This window comes from Microcebus murinus, chromosome 14 (genome assembly GCF_040939455.1).
Source record: "Microcebus murinus isolate Inina chromosome 14, M.murinus_Inina_mat1.0, whole genome shotgun sequence".
Taxonomy (NCBI): Eukaryota; Metazoa; Chordata; class Mammalia; order Primates; family Cheirogaleidae; genus Microcebus; species Microcebus murinus.
The window spans coordinates 23,097,522-23,124,354 of NC_134117.1; the positions used below are offsets into that span (position 1 = coordinate 23,097,522).

The 26,833-nt window shown below is 51.8% G+C and overlaps 1 protein-coding gene across 4 annotated transcripts in view; it reads left to right on the forward strand.

Annotated features, from left to right (window-relative positions):
• Positions 1–26,833, forward strand: part of SH3PXD2A (SH3 and PX domains 2A) — a 224,724-nt gene that overhangs the window by 90,848 nt on the left and 107,043 nt on the right. For all 4 annotated transcript variants that reach the window (XM_012770504.2, XM_012770484.2, XM_012770499.2 and 1 more), the window contains 2 exons: positions 17,221–17,297; positions 26,153–26,244. In XM_012770504.2, the coding sequence (XP_012625958.1) occupies positions 17,221–17,297; positions 26,153–26,244 (169 nt within the window). The remainder of the gene's footprint in view (positions 1–17,220; positions 17,298–26,152; positions 26,245–26,833) is intronic.

A 26,833-nucleotide genomic window follows, 5' to 3' on the forward strand; every position in this document is an offset into this window, starting at 1 on the left:
TTTCTGTGACTGAGATAGGTAACTATTATATTTGGGCACTGGAGGACTTAAAGCCAGACAAACCTGGGGTTCAAATCCCGGCTCAGGCTCTTAACAGCCGTGTGACCCTGGGCCGATTTTACTCGGCGTTTCTGCATCTGTGCTGTAATCCTCATCTACGAGATATGTCCTGGGGTTGTCGAGAGCATCACATGAAGTGTCATCTGTGAAGCACACAGTGACCACTTAGTACACAGTGCAATTTGTTGATTATTATTATTGGGTTCCATGCAGAAAGGTGCGCTGTCTATCTAGGATAGTTTGAATGCAGCCTCCCAGAATCTTTTCCAGGAGTGAGGTCTTCTCCCAGGAGCATGGTCTCACGGTCTTGTATGTTTTAAGGTTTGCTACCTGCTACCTGGTTCATAGATCAGCAGCTTGGATGTGATCTGGGAGCTCGTTGGAAATGCAGAGACTTGGCCTCACACTAAACGTAGTAAGTTACAGTATGCAGTTTAATAAGATGCACAGGTGACTTGAATGCATGGTGAAGTTGGAGGAGCCATGTTTTAAGGTCCGTCAGAGCCCTTCTGTAGACATCTACTCTGTCTGTAGGACTTTCTTGGTGTTTCGTTATGTTCAGTCCATTTACATAACATAAACCACTGAAGCTGTGATGGTGAAGCCATTGCAAACCCAAAGTAGAAGCGCACATAAAGACAAGGCTTCACGTACATAACCTGGTGAGGGCTGGTTCCTTGGCCTCACATCCTCATACCTACCTGAGCCGCCACCTGTTCCTGGTATGCCAGGGGAGGAGGTCATAGCAACAGCACGGCCCTCTGTCCCCCATCACTGGCCTAACCAGGAACATGCTCGGGCCCCGGCCACACTCCCTCTCAGATGCATGTCAGAACATTCTTTCTCCCCTCCATTCCAAGATGGGGGTGAAGTTTGTGGCCAAGGAGATGACTACAGTTTTTATTTCAGATGTCTCTCTGATTGGAGATGGGGGAGACTGGCACGTAAATTCTCTGTGGTTTTAAAGATATCAGAGCATGAGAATGTCTGAAAGCTGTCTCCCGTCATGTCGTGCTGTTGGGAGGGAAAACACGCTCTTGTAATGAGGCTCTGGCAAAAAAATTTAAGTCAAAAAATAATGTGAGGCCGGGCGCTGTGGCTCACGCCTGTAATCCTAGCTCTTGGGAGGCCGAGGCGGGCGGATTGCTCAAGGTCAGGAGTTCAAAACCAGCCTGAGCAAGAGCGAGACCCCGTCTCTACTATAAATAGAAAGAAATTAATTGGCCAACTGACATATATAAAAAAAAATTAGCCGGGCATGGTGGTGCATGCCTGTAGTCCCAGCTACCCGGGAGGCTGAGGCAGAAGGATCACTCGAGCCCAGGAGTTTGAGGTTGCTGTGAGCTAGGCTGACGCCACGGCACTCACTCTAGCCTGGGCAACAAAGCGAGACTCTGTCTCAAAAAAAAAAAAAAAAAAAAAAAAAAAAAATAATGTGAGATTTTAAAGCAGCATATTTTGCTTTTCTATGTAAAATAATTATTGCAGACCTAAGCTTCGAAATAAGAGAGCCAAGAGAGGAAAGCTGAGATGAGTGAGTGACTGGTAATTACTCCCGGCCTCTTGTTTCTGATATGAAAGATTAATTTACCAGTTGAATAGTTGGTAGTTGGTGAAGATGGCTTAAATAAGACCTGTGTGGTTGGCAGAGCCGTTCTCGCTTAACAGAAAGAGTTCTCCCAAAAAGAGAGAAAGTGGAACAGCCACTGGGTCCAGTGGCCCAGAGAAAAGCTTTTTGTCAAGTTGGCTATAGGGGAAAAGTTGCAGACAGCTTTCCGAGGAACTGTGTGTGAGTCCTGGAATTCTTAACAGATTAAACTCTTGTAAATGAGAGAAAATTTTTGCCTAAGGAGTATAGCTACTATATATTAAGTGTATACTTTTGCCAGATGTTGTGCAAAGGGCTTCATGTGCTTATATTATCTCTTTTAATGACAACAACCTCACTCGCCCAAGGCTGCTTAGCTAGTATTATAAGAGGCAGAGTGGAGGATTCAAACCCAGGTCCACTTCCAAGTCCAAGCTCTCGACTGCTATTCCATGTCCTTGAACTGCTCGCCACAGAGTAGGATTGGCCAAAGATATACTGCCTGGAGGTTAACAGTTAAGGTTTGGGGTAAAATAGTGGGTGTGTTGCCTGCATCAGGGTGTTTGCATTTCTTTAAAGCTTGTTTCAAGTTTTGTATCATGTTTTTAAAAAATATATCACTTAAAGGTTGATCATTGTTGTCCTTTTAATATAGTTTCACATTCCTACAGTGAAGGCCTTGTCTAAATTACATTATTTTCAGTTCTTTCACTCACCCTACCCAATTTAGCCTGTCACCTGGTGGCAGCTGCTAGAATTGCAGGCATAGTGCCTAGAAAGAAAGAATTGAATTCTGGAACGCTAGCCTTGGAAAGCCAAACCCATAAAGTAACCATGTGGCAACAATCATTTGATACTATTTCCTAAACTACAATTCAACAGGGGGCTGAAAATGAGGGAGAAAGAAGTCCCATTTTATCTTTCTATGTGACACTAAAACCAGGAAGTTTTCATTTAGGGCACCCAATAAAACCTTAGGAAATGTCACATGGTTTTACTTGTTCATTCCTAAAATTTGATATGGGAGGAATTCTGCAGCCAGGGCCTGCATTGCTGTTCCTAGTTTCTTTTGCTGTGCCCGACAGCACCTGCTTCAATGTTGGGAGGGTCTCCTGTGCACTGTAATAGATTCCCATTTATGCATCCTGTTTCCTCTATAAGAAGGACAGGTCATAGCCTCCTCTGAGCCTGAGTTTCCCCTCTGTGAAATACAAAGATTGAACTTGATACTGTCTATGTTTTCTCATAGTCCCATCATTTTATGATCTAATAGCTATCAATCCCAAAGGAATAAATGCCTAATGATGGAATGTCAGGCAAAGGAGAAAACATTTGAGGAGAATGGGGGTCTTCTAGGCCTGCCTCAAATCCCACCATCCTGGCAGAATGTGGCTGCCTCTGTATAAGGCCAGCCTTGTGCCCTTCCCTGCCCCACTGTCCCCACCCACCATTTCCTTTGAAACGTGTAGAAAGCCCCCTTGTCTTCATGGTTTCCCTGCAAAGGGCTCCTGCTGAAAGACTGCACACACAGCCAAGACTTTGACCTTCACCTTTGCCCCTGATTTACTTGGTGAAAAAGAGTTCTTATCCTCCCTCTCTAGGTTTTGGGAGGCAGGGAATCAGCTAGGGTTAGCAGGATTTCAAGGAAAATATAAATAGAAATGTAGTCTATAAATAACAGTGCCCCAAAATATCGGGAGGCGTGAATACCGGCCGGGCAGCAGACAGTCTCACATCACGAAGGCCTGACGGTGAGCATGGGTTATTCCAACAGTGCTGTCTGTTGGGATGCTTCCTACTTGCTGGTGGTGCCTAGAGAAACCCTTTCTCTTTCTGGGCTCTAGAAAAGCTCTCCTGTTGCCTCCCTCGCATCCATCTCTTGCTAACCCTTCTTTAACACGCCTGGAATCAGACCCAGCTTTTAGTCCCAGTCGTGTGTGACTTGGGGAAATTGAGACGGTATCTCCAAACTTCAGTTTCTTCATCTGTTGCCATGAGGATTTTAAAAGCTGTAGTATCTGAAGAGCAAGAACTATGTCTTATTTTATCTTAGTTAAGTGGGTGGAGTCTAGAGCCATATTGTTTGGGTTCAGGTCTCCATACTGCCCCTTACTAGTTGTTTGGCCTTGGGAAAATTACTTAACCTCTCTGTACTTCAATTTTCTTGTTAAATGGGAAGAATAAGGGTATCTACATTGTTGGGCTATTGTGAGAAATAAGTTAGTTAATATTTATAAAGTGCTTAAAACAGTGCCTGGCACATAGTAGACATATAGAAAGTTTATTAAATAAAGAAACAAATCTACATATCCTCTGTGCCTAGGGTGTTACCTGGCACATAATAGCTGCTCAACAAATGTGTACATGAATGATTGAATGAGTACCAGACCTGCCTATTCTGCAGTCTGCAAAGGTAATTCAGTAAGACTGTGTGTGATTCTTTCTAAGCCACAAAATGCTATGCAAGTGAGAGTGGGAGTATTATTCTTACCTACTGGGGTGACAGTTTGGCAGAGGTTAAAAGTAGACTCCCTCATTATTCCCCTTCATCTTCTCTGCCTTGCATACTCTGCATTTTGTTGGCCTGGGAGAAGTGCCTGGTGCCGAGGCAGCTTGGTGGGTAGACAGAGTCCCTTTCCCACTGCAGTGTTCTAGCAGTGCCAGCCTCTCTGCCTGGCCCAATGTCCCCCTACCCTTCTTAGCATTAGGCCCACATTGTGGGTGGCGCTGACAAAGTTCTTCCCAGGCAAAGCAAAGCAGACAAATAATTGACCATGTAGCATTTTGCTACATGCAAATTTTAAACATAAATAAAAGAAACAAAAGAAAGCCCATGCCTCTCAAAAAAGCAACCTAAATGGACAAGGTAGAAAGAATACTGAACCCAGGTTCTAGGCCCAGGCCCACCTGTACTTACCTGTGCAGTAAGGACTGTCCCAGCAGCTCTCTGAGCCTCTCAACAGAGCTGGCAGGTGTTAGATTAGTTCAGTAATTCTCAGCCTCACAGGTACATGAGAATAACTCAGGGGGCTTATTAAAAATGCAGACTCTCACCCTGCCCCTGTCCCTTTCCATTCTAATCCAGAGGATCTGGGCAAATCTCAGGAATTTGCATCTATAACGAATACCCCAAATAGCTCTGATTCAGGTAGCCCAGGGATCCTGCCCTCTCATGAGCAGTGCTAGGCCTGGTATGCTGTATACAGTGCTAATTACCTGTGTTAACAAATTTCCCCCAAACTTAACAGCTTAAAACAATAAAAATTTATTATCTCAGCACAGTTTCTATGGGCCAAGAATATAGGAACCACTTAACTAGATGGTTTTGAGTCAGAATCTCTCATGAGGCTGTGGTTGAGATGTCAGCTAAAGGTTTGCCTGGAAGACCCACTTGTAGGACGGCTTGCTCCCGGGCGGCGGGCAGATTGGCTCTGGCTGTTGGCAGGAGGCCTTGGTTCTCTGCCATGTTGATCTCCATAGGGTTGCTTGAGTCTGCTTACAGCGTGGAAGCTGGCTTCCCTCAGTCAGTACCCAAGAGAGAGATCAGGGAGGAGGTCACCATGTCTTGTATAATCTAGCCTTATAAGTCACACCGTTATTTCCACAATGTCCTGTTGGTTCCACAGGTCAGCCCTATTCAGTGCGGGAAGGAACTCTGAGGCAAGCATCACTGGGGCCATCTTGGAGGCTGACTTCCACGGGCTCCTTTGAGTTCTTAGGTCTGTGAAAGAGGGTCAGTGAGTGGTAACTCTTGTTGTTGGGTCAGGATTTGGGTAGAAATTGGAGGTAGGAAAGACAGCCAAGGCAGAGGACCTAGGAGACATGAACTGCAAGTACAGAAGCCACAACATCCACCCAGAACCAGGCTGCCAGCCCAAGCGCCCTTCTGAGGCCAACATGGCTGCTAATGTGCTATGAGCAGTTGGTCAAGGCGTGGCCCTCTCTGAATTTAGCTCTGTCCTCAGAAAGTGAGGGGGCTGGATGAGGTGACCATTGGGGTCTCTTGGTTTTTATCCCATGATCTATGTGGGCTGTGGTAGGCATAGACACCAGTGAGCCCATGGATTTGAGCTTATGTTGGTTGTGCCCAGCCAGTGACCAGGCCCAGGTCACTCCCCCAGCCCCTGAGCCCTGGGGCTAAGATTGGGTCTGAAAGTGCTTGTGTCCCCTCAGGTAAAAATTGTGGCCCTCAGCCTTAAAGATTCAGGAACTCTCAGGTATTTCTGAATATACAACATTAGTGGCTTCAGCTTGCTCTATGTGGCCATGTGATCAAACCCCTGCAACCCATTCAGTCCCTTCTGGCACCATTCATAACCCACACCCCAGGAACCTCCCTGCACACACGCGCCGCTTCCCGGACACGCTGAGCTTCCTTCAGCTTCTCTGATGTACCTGGTCCCGTCCGTCTCTGGGCCTTTGCTCAGGCTCTGCCCCACGCTGGGAACGTTCTTCACACGTTCCCCTGCCTGGCTCGTCCCACCACTTCTTCAGGCCTGTCTCCCTCTGTGTGTCCCCATTGTAACTGACCCATCGTGGCACGTGCCCACATACTGTGTCTTCTGAGAGGGCAAGGGCCATGTCTGTATTGGTCCCTGTCACATCCCAACTCCCAGTGCAATGCCAGCATTTGAGAGGGAGTGAAAGAATGATGCATGCTGACCCTGTCATGGGGTCAGGGAAGGCTGAGATTCCCCCAGGGAAAGCAGGCCAACGGGATATAGGGAAAGGAGGGAATATAGCAAAACAATCAAGAGCCTACACACTTTCAGTCTGTTTATTTTATTTTATGTTTTTGAGATAGAGTCTCACCCTGTTGCCTGGGCCGGAGTACAGTGACACCAACTTAACTCACTGCAACCTCAAACTCCTGGGCTCGAGCAATCCTCTTGCCTTGGCCTCCCACGTAGCTGGGACTACAGGCACACACCACCACACCCAGCTAATTTTTCTGTTTTTTGTAGAGATGGGGTCTTGCTATTACCCAGGCTGGTCTGGAACTCCTGACCTCAAGCAATCCTCCCACCTTGACCTCCCAAAATGCTAGGATTATAGGTGTGAGCTACTGTGCCCAGCCTTCAGTCTGTCTAAAGAAAGAGACCATGGCATGTGAAATCCCAGCTCTACCGCGTACTAGCTGTGTGATCCTCGGTAGGTCACTTAACTTTTCTGACCTTCAGTTTACCCATCTGTAAAATAGGAATAACAGTACCCACTATCTAGATCATAGGTTGTTGTAAAGATCAGGAAACATTATGAATGTAAAGGACATGGCACAGCAATTAGCACGTACCAAGTGCTCTGTGAACGTTGTGTCTCATCAATATTAGCAGCAGCAGCCTTGTAGGTGAGGGTGGAACCGCAGAAAATGTTGGTGGGAGGTTGCTAAAGATTGCTGTCTGGCTCCGTTCTGCCAGCGGAACCAAAGCTCAAGAAAAGCAGGCTTTGGGGAACAGCGTTCATCCCAGGAGAGCCAGGCAGACTCCCCTGTGGTTGGCCGGTGTGGCCTGTGGTTTTGGGGTCCTTGCCCACTGGCCTCTGCATCCTGGGGGTTCTGCTCTGCCTGAGAGCATCAGAATGAACAGGCTCCTTTCAGCACCATCGCCCTGAACCGGCACTGCCAGCCGCCTGCCCCTCGGCCTCCTCGTCCCGCAGGGCCTTTCTCTGGTGTGTCTCTGAGCCCGGAGGCCCTGGACGCCTCGCACAGCCCCCCACGCCGTGGGCCACGCTTCAGGGAGAGGCTGCTGGGAAGCTCTGCCCTGTGCCCACCGTCCCCTTTCCTGAGGGCAACCTCCCCTGGCGGGAGGAGCCTGGCTGCCCAGGCTGAATGGGGCCCTTTATTCCCAGGCTCCCTCCGGGAGGGAGCTGCGCCACTGCCCGCCACGCCCGCCACACCCACGCCCACACGGAGTGGGCACGGCTTGGCCCTGCTGCCCGCCTCTGAGCTAACCACGCTGTCTGGCCCCGCTCTGTCTGGGTCCCGGCGGGCAAGTCCACCCCTTGCCCCAGCCCCAGCCCTGTGCGGAGGCAGTGGTCCCCAGTGTGTGGGTGGGTGGGGGCATGGTATAACCATCCAGCACGTGGCAGTCGGGGGCCTGTGTGCCAGTCCTTGTGCTGGGCCTGAGGGTGCGCCAGTGGGCTGCACTGGCCACAAGGAGCTTGTATTCTGCCCTGAGGGGACCACAGAAGATCGTTATAAATGGTGGTAAAGACTGGGAAGGAAACAGTCAAGGCCTGGGAGACAGGGGGAGGGCCCTCTTTTACTAGAGGAGGTGACATTTACACCAAGATCTGAAGAACGAAGGTGTTAGCCATGCACAGGGCAGCAGGAGAGGGGACAGTGTGACACGGCCCAGGTGGGAAGTGCAGGGTGTGTGTGTGGTGTGAGGGGCAAGTGTTGGGAGCCAGGTGGGAGAGGGAGGCTGGAGCCAGACCTCGCCCCGCCCCACAGGCCCTGGCAGGGGGTTTAGATTCTGTTCTCAGTGCCCTGGGCAGTCACTGAAAGGTTTAAGCCAGGGTGCCTTTTTAAGCATCCAGACAGACAAACGTCACCATAACATACCTATGGGCTATTGGCCAAATATGGAGGGACTTGGCCTCACCCTTCTCTGTAACAACTGTCCCGTGTACCCAACACCACGTGGTGTGTGTGCTTTCTAATCCATGTTCCAGCCCTGCAATCCCATTTGGCCTATGAGAAAACTGAAGCTCAGAAAAGACAGTGCACCCAGGACACAGCGGTCTATCCACTCTGCAGCCCACACTCTGTTCCCTCTGCCTCCAGTCGCATGATCTTAGATTTTATTTTATTTACTTATTTTTGAGACAGAATCTCGCTCTGTTGCCCAGGTTAGAGTGCTGTGGCATCATCATAGCTCACAGCAACCTCAAACTCCTGGGCTCAAGGGATCCTCCTGAGTAGCTGGGACTACAGGTGTGCACCATAACACCTGGCTAATTTTTTCTTTTTTCTTTTTTTTTAGTTGCCCAGCTAATTTCTTTCCACTTTTAGTAGAGACAGGGTCTCACTCTTGCTGAGGCTTGTCTCGAACTCCTGACCTCAAAGGATCCTCCCACCTCGGCCTCCGTGAGTGCTAGGATTACAGGCATGAGCTACCACGCCTGGTCAGTCTTAGATTTTAGTTTTTTGAAAACCTTTGCACTGGATCAAGAATAGGAAAACACGGCTGGGTGTGGATGGTGGGAGCAGACCAGCGTGACTGTGGCAGTGAAGGCCGGTGGTCCGTGGGCCCGCCTGTGCCACTGTGGCACACGGGTTTGCGTTCAGCCCTGTCTGAGCTTGGCTCTGAGTGAGACCACAGCCTGTGCCCTAAGGACCTCCAACGGCAGCTAGGTGGCATTTGTCTTGGCTCGGCCACTTTAAGTATTGTTATATTTGATCACAAGGTCTTTCCCTTTCCCTGGGGTTAGGGGCCAGCCTGGAGGCCAGCTGCAGAGCTCTGTATGCCTCCCAGAGTCAGGCTGGGGCAGCCCATGTGCCCTGCCAGCCCACTGTGCCATTCGGCCAGCATCGTTCTTTGATGTGATATCGGTAGGGAATCCAGATGCTGGCTACCTTGTCAGCGATTCTAACCCTGGGACCACTCTTGTCTAGCAGCCTGTACTCCAAAGTAAAATCTTATAACCAATAAAATATCTCCTGTCTAGGTCAGGGCTGAAGACTAACCCTGCATGTTTTCCAAAGCAAGGGACAACAAATAGGCAAATTCAGGGGTTTTGTTTCTGTTTACAGTGTTCTTCCCAAAGCAAACCCTACAGGTAAGCATTTGCCCCTTGTTTGTTACAATTAATAAATGGAAAGTGTGTTCATATTTAACAAAAAGAGATCTCACCCCAGGGGTTTGCTGCAACTTAAGTCATAAAACATGTGTTTTTAAATAGGGTTTGAGAAGACAAAAGTACATAGAGCTAAAATTAATAACTATATTAATGCCCCTTCTCTCTAGTAGATATCACCAAGTCATTCTAGAATTCCCATATACATATCAGTACAGAAATACTAACAAGCCCCACCCAGTCTTCTAGAATCTGTTCTGGCACAGCAAAGGTCTTCTGGGGTGCAGGCGAGGCCCATGTTCCTTGATCTGGGTGCTAGTTAGTTACATAGGTGGGTTTGGTGTTTGAAAATTCATCAAGTCGTATACATGCATGTGCACTTTTCTCTGTGTGTATTATATGTCAATAGAAAGTTTTGTAATCCCAGAGCTTTGGGAGGCCACAGCGGGAACATCACTTGAGACCAAGAGTTCAAGGCCAGCCTGGGCAACACAGCCAGATCCTGTCTCATAAAAAAAGAAGAGTTTTGTTTTTAGGAAAAAGAAAGAAAGAAGAAGTTGTTCTGGGCCCACAGCTCTATAAAACTGCTCCAAGAGCCTTCAATTCCACTGGGTTCAGCAAAGATGTAGCAACACCTGTGCTGGGCCTGGGACTGGGTGCTCATTTCTGGCAAACACCTATAAATCCCAGCTGACCAGCCTGGGGATGAGGGAAAGAAGGATGTTGTTCCTTTCAGCCTGGCTCTGTGTGCTGGGTATGGGAACCTCCAGACCAGAATTTGGGAGCTCATTTTTTTCCCTCCCAGGTGCACTGAAGCTTCCCGTAAGCATGCCGTGGCTGCAGGAGATTTAGGGTTTTGATCTATGGTGAAACCCAGTGGATTTTTGCAAGTGTGTTTCCCTGAGTGTACGGGAGAGGGGGCGGGGAGTGCTGGAATGGGGAGACACACCTGCGTGAGTCACCCGAGAATGCCCCAGGTGGGCGGGTCAATGACCAATCAGTCGCCTCACCGTGGTGTCACGTCCTCCACACTTTGGGTTGGGTGGGTGGAGAAGCGTCCTTCAGAGGTGACACGGGAGCTCTGGGGGGCACACAGGTGTGATCGTGGGTTGGTGAATGAAGAGAGGTTGCTGCAGGTTGAGAGGAGTTCGTGTCTGGCCTTGGACGGGAAGCCAGGTTGATAGACAGGTACCCGAGGATCACCTGTGGTGTGTGGGTTCCACGTGGCCAGCAAGGAGACAGGTGGGGCCGGGTTGTACCCCCCACCCCACCTGCCTGACGCAAAATCGTCAACTAATGAGAGATCCCATTTGCTCAACATTTATTATGGGCTGGCTCTGTGTTACATGCTTTTCATTGACTCCTCACAATAATTCTTTGAGTTAAGCATTACTGTCCCATTTTGCAGTTTGAAGAAACAGATTCAAATAGGTTATGACTTGTCCCATGTCACATAAAAGTAAATGGCAGAGCCAGATGTCCTAGTTAGGACTCTCCTGATGACAAGAAATAGACCCCTCCCAGTCTGGCTTGAGAAAAAAGGGGAACTCTATTGGTTCCCATTACTGAAAACCAGGAGTCATGGTTTCAGGCATAGCTGGATCGCGTGACCACATCTGTGTCTCTCACACTCTCAGCTTTGCTGTATTTTCTGTTGACTTCATTCTCAGACGAGCTTCCCCCAAATGGTGGCAGGGATACACAAAGATGCTCCCTCGCAGTTTGGGGCTTACAGTTTATGAGTTAACAGTCACCGTGGAAACGGAGCACTTCTCTTCTGGTCATCCCAGCAAAAGTCCCAGGCTGAGTCTTACTGGACTGACTTGGGTCACATGCCCGTGCCTGGACACTATTGGCTGATTACCCCTGGAGTTTGGGGTGGGACCAGCCCCACTGAAATCACATGGACTGAGAATGAAGGAGAGATTGTTCCCCAAAAGAAAATTAGGGCACTGTAATAAAAATAAAGACTGGCAGGCAAAACCTGCCAATGCCTTCCATGCTAGACTTCAAGCCAGAGGCAGGGCTTTGGCGTGGATCTAAATGAGAGACTCATGGGAGCCAGAACTCAGGGCGTGGAGTCAGGAGCCCCTGGGCTGTGGACCTTTCCCCATAGGCTTCATGGAGGAGGCAGCAGGGGACCCGAGCCTTAAGGGCAGGAAGGGATTTGGGTGGGCAAGCCCAAGGGTACTTAGAGTAAAAGCAAACTCCCTTCTGCTGCTGTAGGCTCGCACACAGCCTCTATCTTCCAACACTTCTGGTTCTTTCTGCCTCAGGGCCTTTGCTGTGCGTTCCCTCTGGCTGAGCCCTCTTGCCCGAGAGCTTTGCACAACTGGCTCCTTCTCCTCCAAGTCTCCACTGGACCCCAGAGTGACTTCCCTGAGCACTGTCTGAACCCTCCCTCCCTCCAGGCACCCCTCCTCACATTACCCAGTTTGATTCTCTTTATAGAGGGGGAAGGAGACATGAAAGTGTCACCAAACCCCTCACTAGATATGAAAAGGCATGCTGTCTGCCTCCCGCGCACACCTGCTCCCCACTTAGAGTGTAAACACCTCGAGAGCAAGGCCCTTGTCCATGGCGCTCACTGCAGCTCCCGGCCCCTGGGGCAGAGCCCGGCACAGGCCTCCATCGGGACAGTGCTGGGGAGGTCCATGGAAGGAAGGAGTTATACCTGCACACACAGACCCTGTGAATCTCCAAGAGGAGAGGCTGGCGAGAACAGATCAGCCTGTTGAGCTCAAAAGAGGTTCCGAGGCTAGCCCTCTCTTACCGCCCCTGTAGTCAGTGCCCTCTTATTAGTCCTGTACAATGGTCGTTAGCCCGTTTGTATGAAAACATACCTAGGTTGTGGAAATTGCTGCAGAACTCTTCACGACTAGGGTAGGGCTCCTGGCCAGTGGGAGGCCAGTGTGTCTGGTATTTCTGCTCTTGTAGGGCCCCTAGCCCTTGACCCCCATGGGGGTCCCATGAGCACCTCTGTTCACAGGAAGGCCCTGGAGGCCAAGGGTGGCCTAGGGGCTTAACTGCTCTCAGCAGCTTCCTTCACTGACAGAGTAAAATCCAAAGCCCACCATGGCTCTCAAGGCCTTACATGACCCAAGCCCAAAGAACTCTCTGGATTGTTGCCTACATGCTCCCCCTCATTCTCCAAACTTTATAAGCCCAGGTTGAAATCCCGGCTCAGCCACTTGATAGCTGTGTGACTTTGGACAGTCCTTCAACCTCTCTGAGCCGCCATTTCCTCCTGGACAAAGTGGGCCAGGTCAAAGTACTCACTTCAAGGTGGTTGTGAGGGTTAATTAAGCAGGAAAACGCAGTGGCGAGCTCTTAGCGTGTGCCTGGAGTGCGGTGAGCACTCGGCTCCTGGAATGCCCTCTCGCCCCTCCCCTGCCTACTTATGTCCCCAGGCGCAACTGTACGTGGGTCTCAGGGCCCTGGACGGAGCAGCCGCTGAGCCCAGGCCCAGAGGGGAGCCCAGAGGCCCCGGTGGAGGCGCGGCCTGCTCCAGGGGTGCACAGCCAGCCTGAGGCCCCGGCAGGACTTGAACCTGGGACTTTCACCCGAGACCCTTGCTCCGTCGCTGGTCCCAGCTTCTCAGCCCTGAGTGGCGGGAAGAGGGACCTCCACCTCATGCTCCCACGCCTCGGGCTCCACACCTTTCTCCTGGGCTTTCAGGAATGAGTTCAGTCCTGAGCAGCTGGGTCTGCCCATGCCCGTGTGGTCTCCCCACGGTGCTTGTCGTGTTTCTGGGGCAGCAACCGCGTGGCTTTGCAGACTCGGGCAGAAGCCCTGCCCCCAGTAAATAGGCTGAATGACGTTCGCAAGACAACTTTAATGCCCTGTGGTCTCCACTTCCTTAATGGGGATTTTCCTCCTCCACCTTTTTTCTCTCTCCCTTTTAATATGGTCACCGGTTTGGCTCTCGGAGTGCGGTTTGGATCCCTAACAGAGAATCCCTTCCGGCCCCTCCCTCTCCCCCCACAGCTGCCGGTGCCAAAGCCCCAGGAAAAGAAAACGTTGCTCCCGTCAGGATTTCAGCGGGAAAGAGGGAAGCCCCGTTGGGTTCCAAAAAGTCAACTGGGAATTGGCTTGTGCAGAAATTCTCCTCTGACCTCACAGCTGAGCAGCAGCCCCACGAGCCTGGTGGAGGGACGGGGAGGGCTCAGCCTGTGTCCTGGTGGCCCCACCCGCAGGGTGGGCTCGAGGGGCGAGGCAGGGGTGCTGTGTGCAGGGGCCAGCGCGGGTGAGGACTCAGGCAGAGCCCTCCCGCCTGCCTCCCGCCTCACCCGACCCTCCCTTCTCGGAACTTTCTGTGCCTATGGAGGCCTTCAGTCTTCCTCAACATTTTTTTTCTTTTTTACTAGTTCTGTGCAGCTGGGTCAGGAGCGATATTTGTATTTCAGGGGTACAAGACTTAGCGGTTTGGCCAGCCTTGAGATGGGGGCTGGGAGGGGACCCAGTTTGTCTCCCATCTCCTCCCTTCCCTTGTCCTCCGACAGGATGAGAAAGGGCTGGGGATGAGGCCTCTGCTCCAGGCAGGTTTGTGGGCCCTGGCTCCTCCTACAGTCCCCCTTGTGTCCTCATTTCTTTTTTTTTCTTTTTTTTCAGTTAACTTTATTTAATATGCAGGGATGGTCTTAAAAATCTTTTTCTCCATCAGATGTTTGATCCCCACGAAAAACGTTTGGTCTTTGAGCTTGAGCGTAGAGCTTCCTCCATCGGGGAAGTGATTTCCTGTGGTAGTGCGTTGTGAAGTTCTGTAGAAAACTGAACCCAACCCAAACGGAAGCACCTTCGTATATGGCCGAACTGTGCAAAGTGTCCCCTCATCTCACTCGACGCAGCGGTCCAAGGAGTTTTTCTAACAAAAGCAACGGGCTGATTAATACTCGTACGTCACTTCACGCTGCCATCTTTAGACTTGGGTCCCCATTTCTTAGACAGTCCCGCTTCACCGCTGGTGTCACGGGGTCTGGGCACCCTCCAGCTCCTGACAGGCAGCTGGCTTAGGTGGAGGCCCAGAATTCCAGCCCCAGGGCCCCCCGTCATCTTGTCAGTCCTGAGAGCAGGTCTCCTGGTGTGTTTATTTTCACACAGCGTCCCCGTGGCCGCGCACACATGCCCCCATGGCACACAAGCAGTAAAGCGACAGGCAACCAAAAAAGGGTAGGAGGCCAAGAGGCAAGGAATACCAAATCTGTGACATCTTCCCCCAAGGAAAGGCGGCCGGCTCCAATGTCTTGATAAAACACGTTTTATCTCCTTTCGAGAGGAACACATGGCAGGGGCTCTTTATCTTGCTGACATCGTTCCGTCTGCACAGTGTTGTCCGTCTGACAGGGAAGTGGCCCCGCTTTCTGGCTTCAGAGGAAAAGGGAAGGAGAGCTTGAGCAGGAGCCCAGGAGACGACAGCCAGTGAGGCAGCGAGCATTTGCTGAGCGCCTGGGCGGCAAAGCCCGTGCTGACGGCAGCGTGGGGCAGGCAGGAGGAGGAGCTGCACGCCGACTGTGCAGAGATGAGAGGCACCAACCGGACTTGGGTCATGCGTGGTGGGACGGGGGTCATGCGTGGTGGGACACAGATAGGTGCTTCACTGTCCAACTCCAGCAGGGCTGGTGCCTAGTGCCTGTGGTGGCAGGGAAGTCGGGGATGGCTGCAGCACTGCTTTCATGCCCCAGGGTCCCTTCACCATTCACCTCTGCCTTTGTGCTAGCCTTGGGGGAAGTGCCAGAGTCAATGCCCCTGGAAGCAGCCCCAGCCTCCCCACCCTCAGTTGGGCTATCCATGAGGTGTGTTCTGCACCATCTTCCAGAGTTCCCCAATAGGATTGAGCTCCAGTTACCTCCTTCCCTTCCCTGCTTGACTTCCCTACTACCCTAATGACATGTCCTGGGGTTTCCTCCCAAATAGAAAGCTTGCATTCAAATCTTTGTTTCTGGGGCTGCATGTGGGGCTGGTCTTTCTCAGTACTTCACTTGGACCTTGGCAGAAGCAGCTGACGTGGATTACCATGCGGTCCACATATTTGCTCACATGCAATGGAAATTATCTTAATTAAGACCGCTTTAATGCAAGTGATAAAAATCCCCAGCTCCAACTAGTTTAAATAAAAAGGAGAATTTTATTGTTTCATACAAGTGAAAAGTACCAGGTAGATGCTAGGTTCAGGAACAGCTACATCCAGCTGCTGAAATTATGTCAAAGGAATCGGTCCCTGACCATCTCTCAGCTCTGCTTTTGAGTCTTGCTCTGTTTCCTGGGCTGAAGTACTGTGGCATCAGCCTAGCTCACAGCAACCTCAAACTCCCAGGTTCTAACCATCCTCTTGCCTCAGCCACCCTAGTAGCTGGGACTACAGGTGAGCACCACCATGCCCAGCTAATCATTTCTATTTTTAGTAGATGGAGTCTTGCTCTTGCTGAGACTGGTCTTGAACTTTTGACCTCAAGCAATCCTCCTAGCGCATCCAGAGTGCTAGGATTACAGACTTGAGCCACCACATTTGGCCATCTCTGCTTTTCAATCATTCAAAAAGCTTTTATTGAGCATCTACCTTGTGCCAGGCACAGTTCCTTTCTCTCATTCATTTTGTTCTCAGGCAATGATAAAGTTGGCTCCTAGAAGTGCCAAGCTTTCATCCTGCCCCCTTAGCAACCGGGGGAGGGGGAGAAAGAAGTCTCAGGGCTGACCCTCATTGGCCTAGATTGGGTCTCCATCCATCCCTGAGCCAATCACCATGACTCTGGTTGACTAGGCTGCGTCACATGCCCACCCTTGTTGCCAGGGGATGTGATTATCCCTACTGATACCACAAGAACTGGGAATGGAGGAGGCCTTCTCCAAAGGGAAATCAGGCAGACTGGGGCAGCACATGGCTGTTATGGGTATGGTGAGCCTCATAGGGTCACAAATGCTGTCGCACCCCAGAGAATGTGGCAAGTGCCCTAGGAACAGACAATGTGTTGTGGCTGTTCTGGAAAGAGAGGGACATTACTCCCAGCTCGGGCGATCAAGGAAGGCCTTCTGAAAAGGTGGCCTTGGCCCTGAGCATTGATAGGCACAGAAGTCAGTGTGTAAGGCCTTGAATGTCAGACCAAGGAGTTCAGATTCTAAATTTCACGGACTGGACAAAGACTATTCATTGATGTATTTGTTATGATTGAATGTGGCCAACTCTGAAGAGGCTGCTGGGAAGGTCTTAGGGGCTGCCGTTTCCTGTAAGCCTTGCCCATACCTGTGGGGGGTGTTCCAGCCCGGCTGGCCGTGGCCCGTATGGCCGGAGGCAGTGTGCACCGAGAGGTCAGGGAACAGGCTGGGGCACGCTTCCCTGGTGTTGGCTTGTGCCCGCCCTGGAAATAGCCACCACCTAAACCGAGGATAGGAATTCCTGCCCAGCTGGCAGGAACGAATGCCGATTTCTCAAGGTGGGATGGGCGTGAAAACAAAACATAGTGTGTGGGTTGGGCCATACTTTGTGTGTATTTGCCAGGTCACTTGAGAGCCACGCCCACGTAGGGGCGCCGGTTCTGCCATTAGATCCAGACAAGGTGACCTGCCAAGTTGTTCATAGAAGCCCAAGATGGCAGCCTCCAGGGCTCCTCACCTGCCAGAGAGGGCCTGGGCCCTCAGCCTCGGGAGCCTCCTGCCCCCCAGGAGAGGTGACCGCTCCTCTCTTGTTTCCCGACAGTGGGCACTGGTGGTGGCGGCCGAGGTGCTGGGAGCCGAGGGAGAGGGGAACGAGAGTCAACCGCTCACGAGTACCTCTCTTCCAGGCAAGATCCTCTTCCGGAGAAGCCACATCCGGGACGTAGCTGTGAAGAGGCTGAAGCCCATCGATGAGTACTGCCGGGTAAGGGCGTGCCTGGGGCTGGGGAAGGGTCGAGGAGAGTCCGTCCATCTGGGAGGGAAGGCTGTCCGGACAAAACCCTCCTGAGGCCTGGCGTTTCCCGGCCAGGGGGGTGGGCGTGGGACACAGCCATGTTTACAAAACGCTGCTTTCAGTCACTTCCACCTGCCAAGGGGATTCTTCTCTCTGTGGCATTTTGCTGGACACAGAAGAACTGTTTCTTTGAATCGCTTTTGGGATGTTGTTGGAATCAGTGCTGAGTTGAATAGCATGTGGAATACACGTTTGTTTGTTCACATACACCTTGATAGCTATACATGTTCATACACACACTGTTATCGATGCAAGTGCTCACACACGCACACACGCACACATGAACACAGCCAGTGCCCGAGAGCAGGCGGGAGAGGGATGGCAGTGTCAGGAGCCGGAGCCCGGCTGTCCGTCTGCTCTGATCAGAGCCTGGCCCCCTGCAGTGAGGGTGCGAAGCCACCACCTCAGTGTCGTTGGCACACGGACTCTGGACGGCCAGACGGCCTGGGTTCAAACTCCAGACTCGCTTTGTGAACTTGGGCAAGTTGCTTAACCTCCCTGAGCCTCAGTTTCCACACCTGTACAGCAGGGAGGAGAACGGCGCCCCCACAGAGCACGGTTGGGGGTGGAAGGCGCTGATACACGTGCGGCAGAGCCACAGCGTCCGGCTCAGAGCAAGCGTTCGGGAGATGCTTTTGCTATTATTACCAGGCCCAGACCGTCTGCATTAAAAAAACAAGCAAATGAAAAGCTTTATGAAAAACAAACAAAAAGTAAAAAAGCAAGTAAAAAATAAAAACAATCAAAGGAATAAAAAAGCAAACATTAAATAATTTAATGTTACCACTGGGCACCACTAGCTTTAATGGAGAGAGAATTTCTTCAACAAAATCTGTCGCGGTGTCTGACTCAAGAATCTCTAGGCGAGGCAAATGGGGTACCAAGTTTTGTCACAGTGCTGGTATTCCTAGTGTCCACATACCAGCTGTGTGACCGTAGGCAAGTCGCTTTACCTCTTTGAGCCCCAGTTGCCTCATCTGTAAAATGGGTATGAAAACAGCTATCTCACGGAGCAGCAGAATATATATCACAGTGTTTTATAACTCCTGAAGTGCTCTGTGCTTACACAGAGCTATTACCCATAAGGTCCCTTTCTACTTTAATATTTTATAATTATGAATCATGATGCTTAGCAATAAAAATGTTTAATAAATGTTTAAATAACCAAATTGCTAAATTTATTAACTGGTATTCTCAAGCCTATAGGAAGAGAAGTGCTCCCCTGTGCTCTCCATTAAACTGAAGTTTGAATCTGGTGACTGTGTGGCTGACACTTGGTCATGTGTTCTGCCTTATTCTAAAAGGATGCCCAGTGATGACTCCCCCTAAGCTAGAGGCTCGTCTTCTTCAGATCAATATTCATTCTTTCTCTTTAAAGGGCATTCACTGTTTCTGGTTAAACTGATGGCTACAGCCTGAGCTTTTCTCTTTATTCCTTTCCCAAGAAGTTAAATAAATGGGCAGAGCTGATGGACGAGGGGGTAGAGGGTGGGAGGAAGGCTTTTCCAGCTGGGATTTGTGGCTGAAATCGGCCTCCGAGCTGGTGGCGCCCGAGACATCTGTAGCTGGGCTCCGTGGAAATGCTGCCTGCCGATAGCATCTTATCTCCTGGGATCGGCTTTGAACAGGACTCCTGATTCAGGGGGGCTCTGGGGTTCCAGTGTGCGGCTGGGGAGCCATTGAAGTGGGGTCTGCAAGAAGAGCGGCCTCCTGACCTGATTAGCACAGATGGAACTGCCCAGCGCCAGACAAGGAGCAGTGTCATGGGTTCACCAGGCAGACAGCCCTGTCACAGGCAGTGATTTACTCTGAGAATGACAGTGGGGGTGGGGGGCAGGGCAGTGGAGAATGACCTTTAATTCTGCTGAACTAGAAGCTGGATCTGTGGTCTGATTGTCTGAGAAACCCACTGGCCTTGGAATGGTCATTAGGGACAAACCAGCAGCGAGCGGACCTTGGCCACTGCCAGCCGGTGTTGCATTTAACAGCTCTGACACCGATAGTCTGATCCATGGCCACCACCATCACTGCCAGCCGTAGCCAACTTCATGGCCAGTGTCTCGGGAAGTTCACTCCATGCTCAGCCCTTCCCTTGTCCACACATGTCCTTGTTTACACACTGCCCACAGCCTCTGGAGTCTTTATTTATAGTACCCTGCATATCCAGCCCTGCTTGGCTGGCCAACCTCTTCCTTGGACCTGCTAGACAATGTGGGCTCCGAATCAGGGATTTGATGGGAATTCAAATGCACCCAACGCCGGGAAGCTGGCTGTGCACCCGGAGCGCCGGCTCCTCTGCAAGGGCTCAGACGTGGAAAGTCTGACCGTGCGGGGGACCCCCCCGGGCTTCGGGCTCCCTGCCCTCGCTGGCCAGCAGTGCCCCAGCGAGTGGCAGCTTCACAGCCCCCATCTCAGTGTTCATTTTCAACGTGGATGGGTAGCAGATTGGATGCGAATCATGGAAAACTTACCACGCACCAACCAAGTGATTGTTTTATGTGGCACTTGAGGGCCAGGTGTCTATGAAGAGGGCTTCCAAAGGCATTTCTTTAACTTCATAAATTAAAGGGCAGCTTGCTTATGCGGCTAATATTTCATGGTTCTGGGGCCTCAACAAGTTGAAGACTTTCATTAGACTAACGAGTAAGCTACACTGCAGAGGCTCTGACTGACAATTTTTAAGTGACTCCGTCTACCCAGTTTCTGGGGGTGAAATACATGTTTGCATGTTTGTCCAGGGGTTAAAATAAATATCCCTGGAGGGGTGCGGAGGGGGTGTGAGAGAGAGTTATACAAGTCTCCAGTTCCTGGTTGGTGGGACTAGAATTTTTTTGCTGCCCAAATAGCTGAGCTTGTTTCTATTATTCATCTGTCCAGGACTCACTTGCTTTCGGGAATCAATGGTTTCCTTTGCAGGAGGGATGAGGGATGGGCTCAGGCAGACCAGGTGGGGCAGGAAGTCTGAGCCCAACAGGAGGTCAGCACTGAAGGGCTGCGGGTCTCCTGACCCTGCCCTCTCTGTGTTTCCCAGACTCATTCATTTGCATACCCACTTCCCAGATTTGAAAACTGAGGCCATTATATGGTGGCAGTTCCAGGTCGTCTCCATTCCACTGTGGGGTTTTCCACGATGGCCCAACACTGGCTGTCTCTTTGGGAGGAGTAACCTTGTGCTTAGGGTTCTCGTTCTGAAGCTGGGCCTGGAGCAGGAGGATTGCCAGGTGGGGAGACCGAGCTCTGCCTCCTGAGTAGTCTAGTGCTCTGGGGGAACCCAGTTAGTAGAATCTCTCCATCTCCCCGACAGACCCAGGAAAAGGAGTTTCTAGACTGGGATAAAGCCGATCATCTCCCTTTTCCCCTTAAAGGACATCAGAGGAGTCCCACTGTCCCCAAGAACATCTGAGCATCTCAGCCAGGCCCTCTGTGGGCTGGTTCCAAGGGCTGCTCAGGCCTCAGCTCCTACCATCTCCTCTACGCCCTGCAGTCCTGTTGGTCAGACTTGAGGCCATTCCCGATTAACCAGGCCTCTGTCCCTTGGCCTGTGTTGGTCCCCTTCCTGGGACACATTCAGCTTCCACAGTGGCCCCTCCTACAAGCTTCATGACTCCCCAGGAATAGCTGACCCCTCCTGCCATTCTGCTCCCCAGAGGACTTCGTGCATGCCTCCACCCTGTCATTTGTCCTCTGCAAGAGGGTGACTTCTGTGTGACTATCTTCTCCCAGACCAGGTGCTCCCTGAGGGCACCCTCTGTTATCTTCCCGTCTTCACTAACAAGCAGGAAGCCTGGCCCCCAGTGGGGGTCCAGCCAATGTCTGATGACAAGATGGAAGATTACAAGTAGAGAAAACTTGCTTAGAGGGGGACATCCCCCAGGGCCTAGGATCCCTTGTGAAATGGCTCAAACTGCTACCCAGAGTTAGATACTTCACATTTCAAAAAGGTTACTGCTTAGAGCCGTCAAAACAAAAGCCTGTGTGTTTGAACTACTCGGATTTACAGAAGTTCAGTGAGAGCCGGGCTTTCTAGGAAAGGCAGTCTGGGCAGGTTAGAGGCAGCCCTAGGGGTGAGGGATAGGGGAGGCAAGTGGCAGGACCCCAGCTGCCTCATGACACCCCCCGCCCCACCCAGAGCAGCCAGGAAGATTTCTATTGATTAGAAATTTCTATTGATTAGCAGCTAGAAGATTTCTATTGATTAGAAATTTCTATTGATTAGCAGCTAGAAGATTTCTATTGATTAGAAACCGGTGCTGCTAAGAAGAGAGAAGCGTGTGACCCTGCAGAAAGAGCGAGACACCCGAGGTGTTTTGTCAGATAAGGAGCTTTGCTTTTTGTCCTGGAGCAGGCGTTACCCAGAGTGGGGGGCCCAGGGAGGGCGCTCGTTTTGAAGCGGAGGCCTGGGCTCAGTCTGCCTAGGCCCCTCTCACTCCACTTGCATTTGGAAAGACCAGACTCGTGCCCACGCGTCTGAGTGGAGCTCTCAGAGACACACGATGCAGCCACCCTCTCCCTTGTCTAACCTGCACCATCTGCCATGATGACACTTGATACTAAGTGGTGGCCCCTGTCATAGGCACCCAGAAAATGGCCTTGGGGGGTAGGAACTTCAGGGCAGTTTAGGACTGGAAAAGCAGGGCACTGGCAGGCTGAGCTGAGGGCAAAACCTGGATGGCTCTTTGGTGCCTCATCACCAGTCCCCCAACCCTGGTGCCCACTGCCCCCCTGCCGCCCCTTCCCGAGTGACGTTCCTCCAGATCTGCTCTCAGCCTGCGCACTGAGCCCTGGGCCTCAGAGTGGCAGGGTTGGAAGGGGACTGAGGCCAGCTCAGCGGACGTCTTCCAGGGACCTGCATGCTCTTAGCAGCCCCACAGGGCCATGCTCCTTGCTCTGCCCCACGCTGAGGGCTATAAAGTCACACCCATCTCCCCCTTCTCCAAACCCAGGGCTTTCAGGACGCTGTGACCTCACCTGAGTCGGAGCTGTAGCAGACTGACGGGTAGACCAGATGGTAGACCAGACTGACGGGTAGACTGGTGAGATGGACTCACCAGTAATGCTGCTCTTTGTGCTCCTAGAGCCACAGACTGTTAGGGCTGCAAGAAACTTCAGAATGTCTCGAGCCTGGATTTGCCCCAGCCGTGTTCCATGGGATGTCACTAGGAGCTGTTTGGAAAACCAGATCCACAGACGAATACCTGTGGGTGACGCTGGGGCAGTAGGGAGTGGGTCCGAGCAAAGGCTCTGGACTTAGATGGCCTGATTCAAAACGTTGCTACTTAGCCTGTGTGACTTCAGGGAACTACATAATCTGTTTGTCCTTTCATTTATTCTTCTGCAAAATCATCCCCTTTTCTTGGAGTTGATGTGATGATTAAATGAGACAGTCCCCCCTAGGATGTCATTATTATTAACAAATGCTGGCCTGTGCGAAGCTCTGCGGGTCTCTTTCCTGCAGAACTTCTCAGAGTCTTTGTGACGCTAATGGACACAGTGATCTCTGAGGCCTTCAAGGCATCATTTCACGTGTGCCCACAGAACTCATTTTACCTCATTAAGCTCTCGTTCCGTGAGGTACACTATGGGATTCCAGAGCTAAGCTATTTTATCTTGGGAGAAATGTCAACTGAGAGGTGAGGCGAGCTGCCCAAGGTCACACGAGCAAGTATGGAAGTGCAGAACTGGAACTAGAATCGAGGTCTCGTGGCTCCCACTGCTGCTCTTTCTAGCGTGCATCACTGCTTCCACCTACGGAATGATGATGACAAGGACAGTGTGTTATAGCTAGCATTTACTGAGTGTTTGCTCTGTGCGCAGCCCCATGCCAGGCTCCTCGACTCCATCATCTCACGTACCTCCTAACAGGTACGGAGGTGCCACGTCAAATCCATTGTGCTGGGCTCAGGGCAGGTAAAGCAACAGCCCACGCAGCCCATAAGTGGCAGAGCCAGGACTCAAACCTGCGTCTGCCTGGCCCTGGGACCCTGATGTACCACCACGTAGTGTACATCATAAATGTCTAGTAGCAGAATTTTAGACCTGAGGTGGAGGGGGACCCTGAAATCACCATGTATCTGGCCCCCCACCCTGTTCTCAGAACGGCTGGGTTTGGGGGTTCCCTGGCTCTGGCTGTTGTCACCAGTCCAGGCTGCAGGGACCAACCGCTCGGCACCAACCTCTCTGCCAAATGATCCTGGCCAGAACTGAGCTTTGGCGCAGCTCTGATGGAAGCTGCTCTGGGCTGAGAGCCCCTTGTCAGGCTGAAATCAGGACGAGCCCTCCACGCGGCTCCCCTCGGGGCTCCCTGTTAAATAAAGATGCTTCGGTGGTTCCACCAAAAGGCCTCTTTGTCTGAGGCCCTCGCAGCCCACGCGTCCTCTGCCCCCGGAATGCCGGGCTCCGTAGGCATGAAGAGCCCCTCTGTTTGCTGCCGGGGCTGGGGAGCCGAGGCCGGCAGGGTCTGCGCCTGGGGTGGGTGGCAGCCCGCTGAGCTGGGAGGGCACTAGTGCCCTGGGCCGCTGGAACCTGCCCTCTCCTGTCCTCCTGTTCCCTTCTGCACACGGTGACTCTGCACCCAGCCAGATGCCAGGAGTGGTTTCCCTCTCACCCTCCCACAGGGGCCCTTGCTCTGCCCATGCCTGACTTTCTGCTTTTCGTTCTCTCTGTATATGCCTGCTTCTTTCTCCCTCCCTCTCTCCCTGTCTCTCTCCTATTTTTCTTTTCCTTTTCCATGTCCTCTTCCCAGGGGAGAGAGCAGCATATACCGTGTGTGTGTTAAATGAGAACTTGGACATTTGGGGGAAGGCTCCACCCATCTGACCTTCAGGGTATGGGGTTTCGATTCTGCCACTTTCCTTATTATGGCTTCATCCCTGACAGCCTCAGTATCCCCATCATGAAAGTGGCAGTGATGTCTACCTCCAGGACAAAATGGGGAGACATGTCATTAGATTTGCTCTCAAGGTTAGGGGCTGTATCTTCCTTGTCCCAGTAACAGCAGGTCACAGCCCTGTGTCTGGCACACACTGCAGAGCCCTTCTCGTTAGATAATTGCAGGAGTCAGGGGCCTAGGACGGGCCTGGCACGTAGTAGTTGCTCAGTAAATGTTAATTTCCTTTCTTTTCCATTTCTTGGCTGTTGATGGGGATGTGGTACATTAGAGGCCCTTGGAAAGCCATGTACTCTAGAAGGAACGACCAGGAGTCGCACAGTGCTCTTGTCTGCTGCGGTCTGGTCTTGTTTCATCTTGTCTCATCTCGCCTGGGTGTGGGTTTGGCTTTGAGAAAGGCCCCGCCGGTAGGATGCCTGGTGCTGGATGCCACACTTGAGTTGTTGTCTGGCCAGCTTAGAGAAGAATGAAACCATTGCTTCCCTCCTCAACACTGTAACCCTGTCGATGCAGCCCGAGACCACACATGCCGTTTCTGCCCCATGATCATGTTCCATTGCTGTTGGATATTGGGCTTTCGTATGCCAAAACCTTAACTCTTTTATTCATTTTTCATTTGTTCATTTATTTAAACAAACACTGAGTGCCTGCTCCATGTCGGACACTCTTCCAGGATCCGGGGACACAGAAGTCAACAGAGCAGACTGAAATCCCTGCCTGCATGGGGTTTACATTCTAGTGAGGCCATACCCATGCCCCATGGGTGCCCACGGGCAGGCCACATGGTCTTTCTGGGGTTCCCTTTTCTCCTCCGCAGCACGAGGGCCACCGTGAGGGCTGCCAGGAACTCCACACAAGGAGGACCCACCACACTTGTCCTGGGAGCCGCTGGACCCAGGCATTACTTCTGAAGCTGGTCCTGGGTTTGTGGAGGCCCAGGCATGTGACAGGGTCCTGTCTGATGGGCCAAGAGGCTTCTCATCTGCAGTTTCTCACCCTCCCTGTATTTGTTGACTCTTCTAGTTCCAGGTTTTTCTCTTTCTTCTCCTGGCTCCAGCCCCAGGTTCCCATGTTCTTGCCCCTCGTGCCTACTCTGGCAGTGACCTCTCCTCTTTGGACCAAGGGATCCCCCCTTCCCCCAGCGTCTCTTCTCGTGCTGGACTGAGGGGCCCAGGAAGCAGGGCTATGCTTGCCTCACCCTACACCGCACCCTGCCATGCTGGGCTGGGCTGGGGCCAGTGCCGGGGTCCTGTGTGCTGGTGTGCAGCACGAGCCCTGGCCATCTTCTGACCCCAATCCCTCGCCTCCCAGCAGCATTCCTGGGGTGACAAGCTCACAGCTGGCCCACATGCTTGCTGTGACCGTAGGATGCCCACCCCTCTCCTCTCTGCTTGTCCAAGCCCTGCAAACCCTGCAAGCCTAGCTCATGCCCACCCTGCTAAGAAGCCCTTCCACACCCTTCAGCTCACACTCGTCCTCCAGGCAGAGGACTTCGGTGGACCGAAGAGCTGGTTGGTTGAATTGTTGGCTGGATGGTTGATTGGCTGGCTGATTGGTTAGGGGCTTTTGTAGTTGTCTAGTTGGTTTGCTGACTAATTGGCTGGTTGGTGTGTTGGTTGATTAGTTGGCTGGTTAGTTGGTTAGCTGAAACGGAAGGAAGGAAGGGCGGGAGGGAGGGACAGAGGTTGTTGCATTCGTTATCTGATGGGATACTTTGTTGGTTAGTTGTCTGCTTGAGTTGCTGGACTAGTTTCGTCCGTTTCTTCCATAGCATAGGCATTGAGCCTCCCCGTCACTGTTGGCCCGAGTTGACGCCGTGTTGGCTTTCCTGCTCCCAGATTCGTCACACCTGATCCCCTTTCTTCCTGTCTTCCCACAGGCACTTGTCCGGCTGCCTCCCCACATTTCACAGTGTGATGAAGTCTTTCGGTTCTTTGAGGCCCGACCAGAGGATGTCAACCCCCCCAAAGAGTAAGTAACAGCTCAGGCCTCTCCTGTGTGCTTGGGAGCTGCGGGCCAAAGCTGAGCCGGCCCGGACAGGCCGAGGACGCAGGGACACAAGCAGAGGGTGCGCTGGCAAGGCCAACTGTGCTGAGTAACGATGGGCCAAAGGAATGGGGCGCCATTGTCCCCAGGCTGCTATTGCCAAAGCTGGCTCCTCCCTTTCCTGTCCCCCAGGGCTGGCGCATGAGAGGGGGTCTCTAGATTTGGGGAGCAGGTTTTCCTGCAAACTCTGGCTCACAGGGCTTTTTATAAGGAGCAGACGACAAGATATCATGGTCGTGCCACTGAGATGCCACTCAGGGCTTAGTTACTCAGAGCCCTTTGCCACGGCCGCCCGGCTCGAAACTCACCTGCTGAGTAACTCCGCAGTCCTGGGCGGCTACACCAGATTTTATAGCCATCATAAAAAAAACTATGAACTCACTAAATGGCTCTTATCTATGGCATTTTATGATAGGCATCAGTAGTCCTGTTTCCAGAGGAGGAAACCGTGGCCCAGCTCGGTTAGGTGATTATCCTGAAGTCAGATAGCTGGTTTGTATGCGACAGGCCGAGA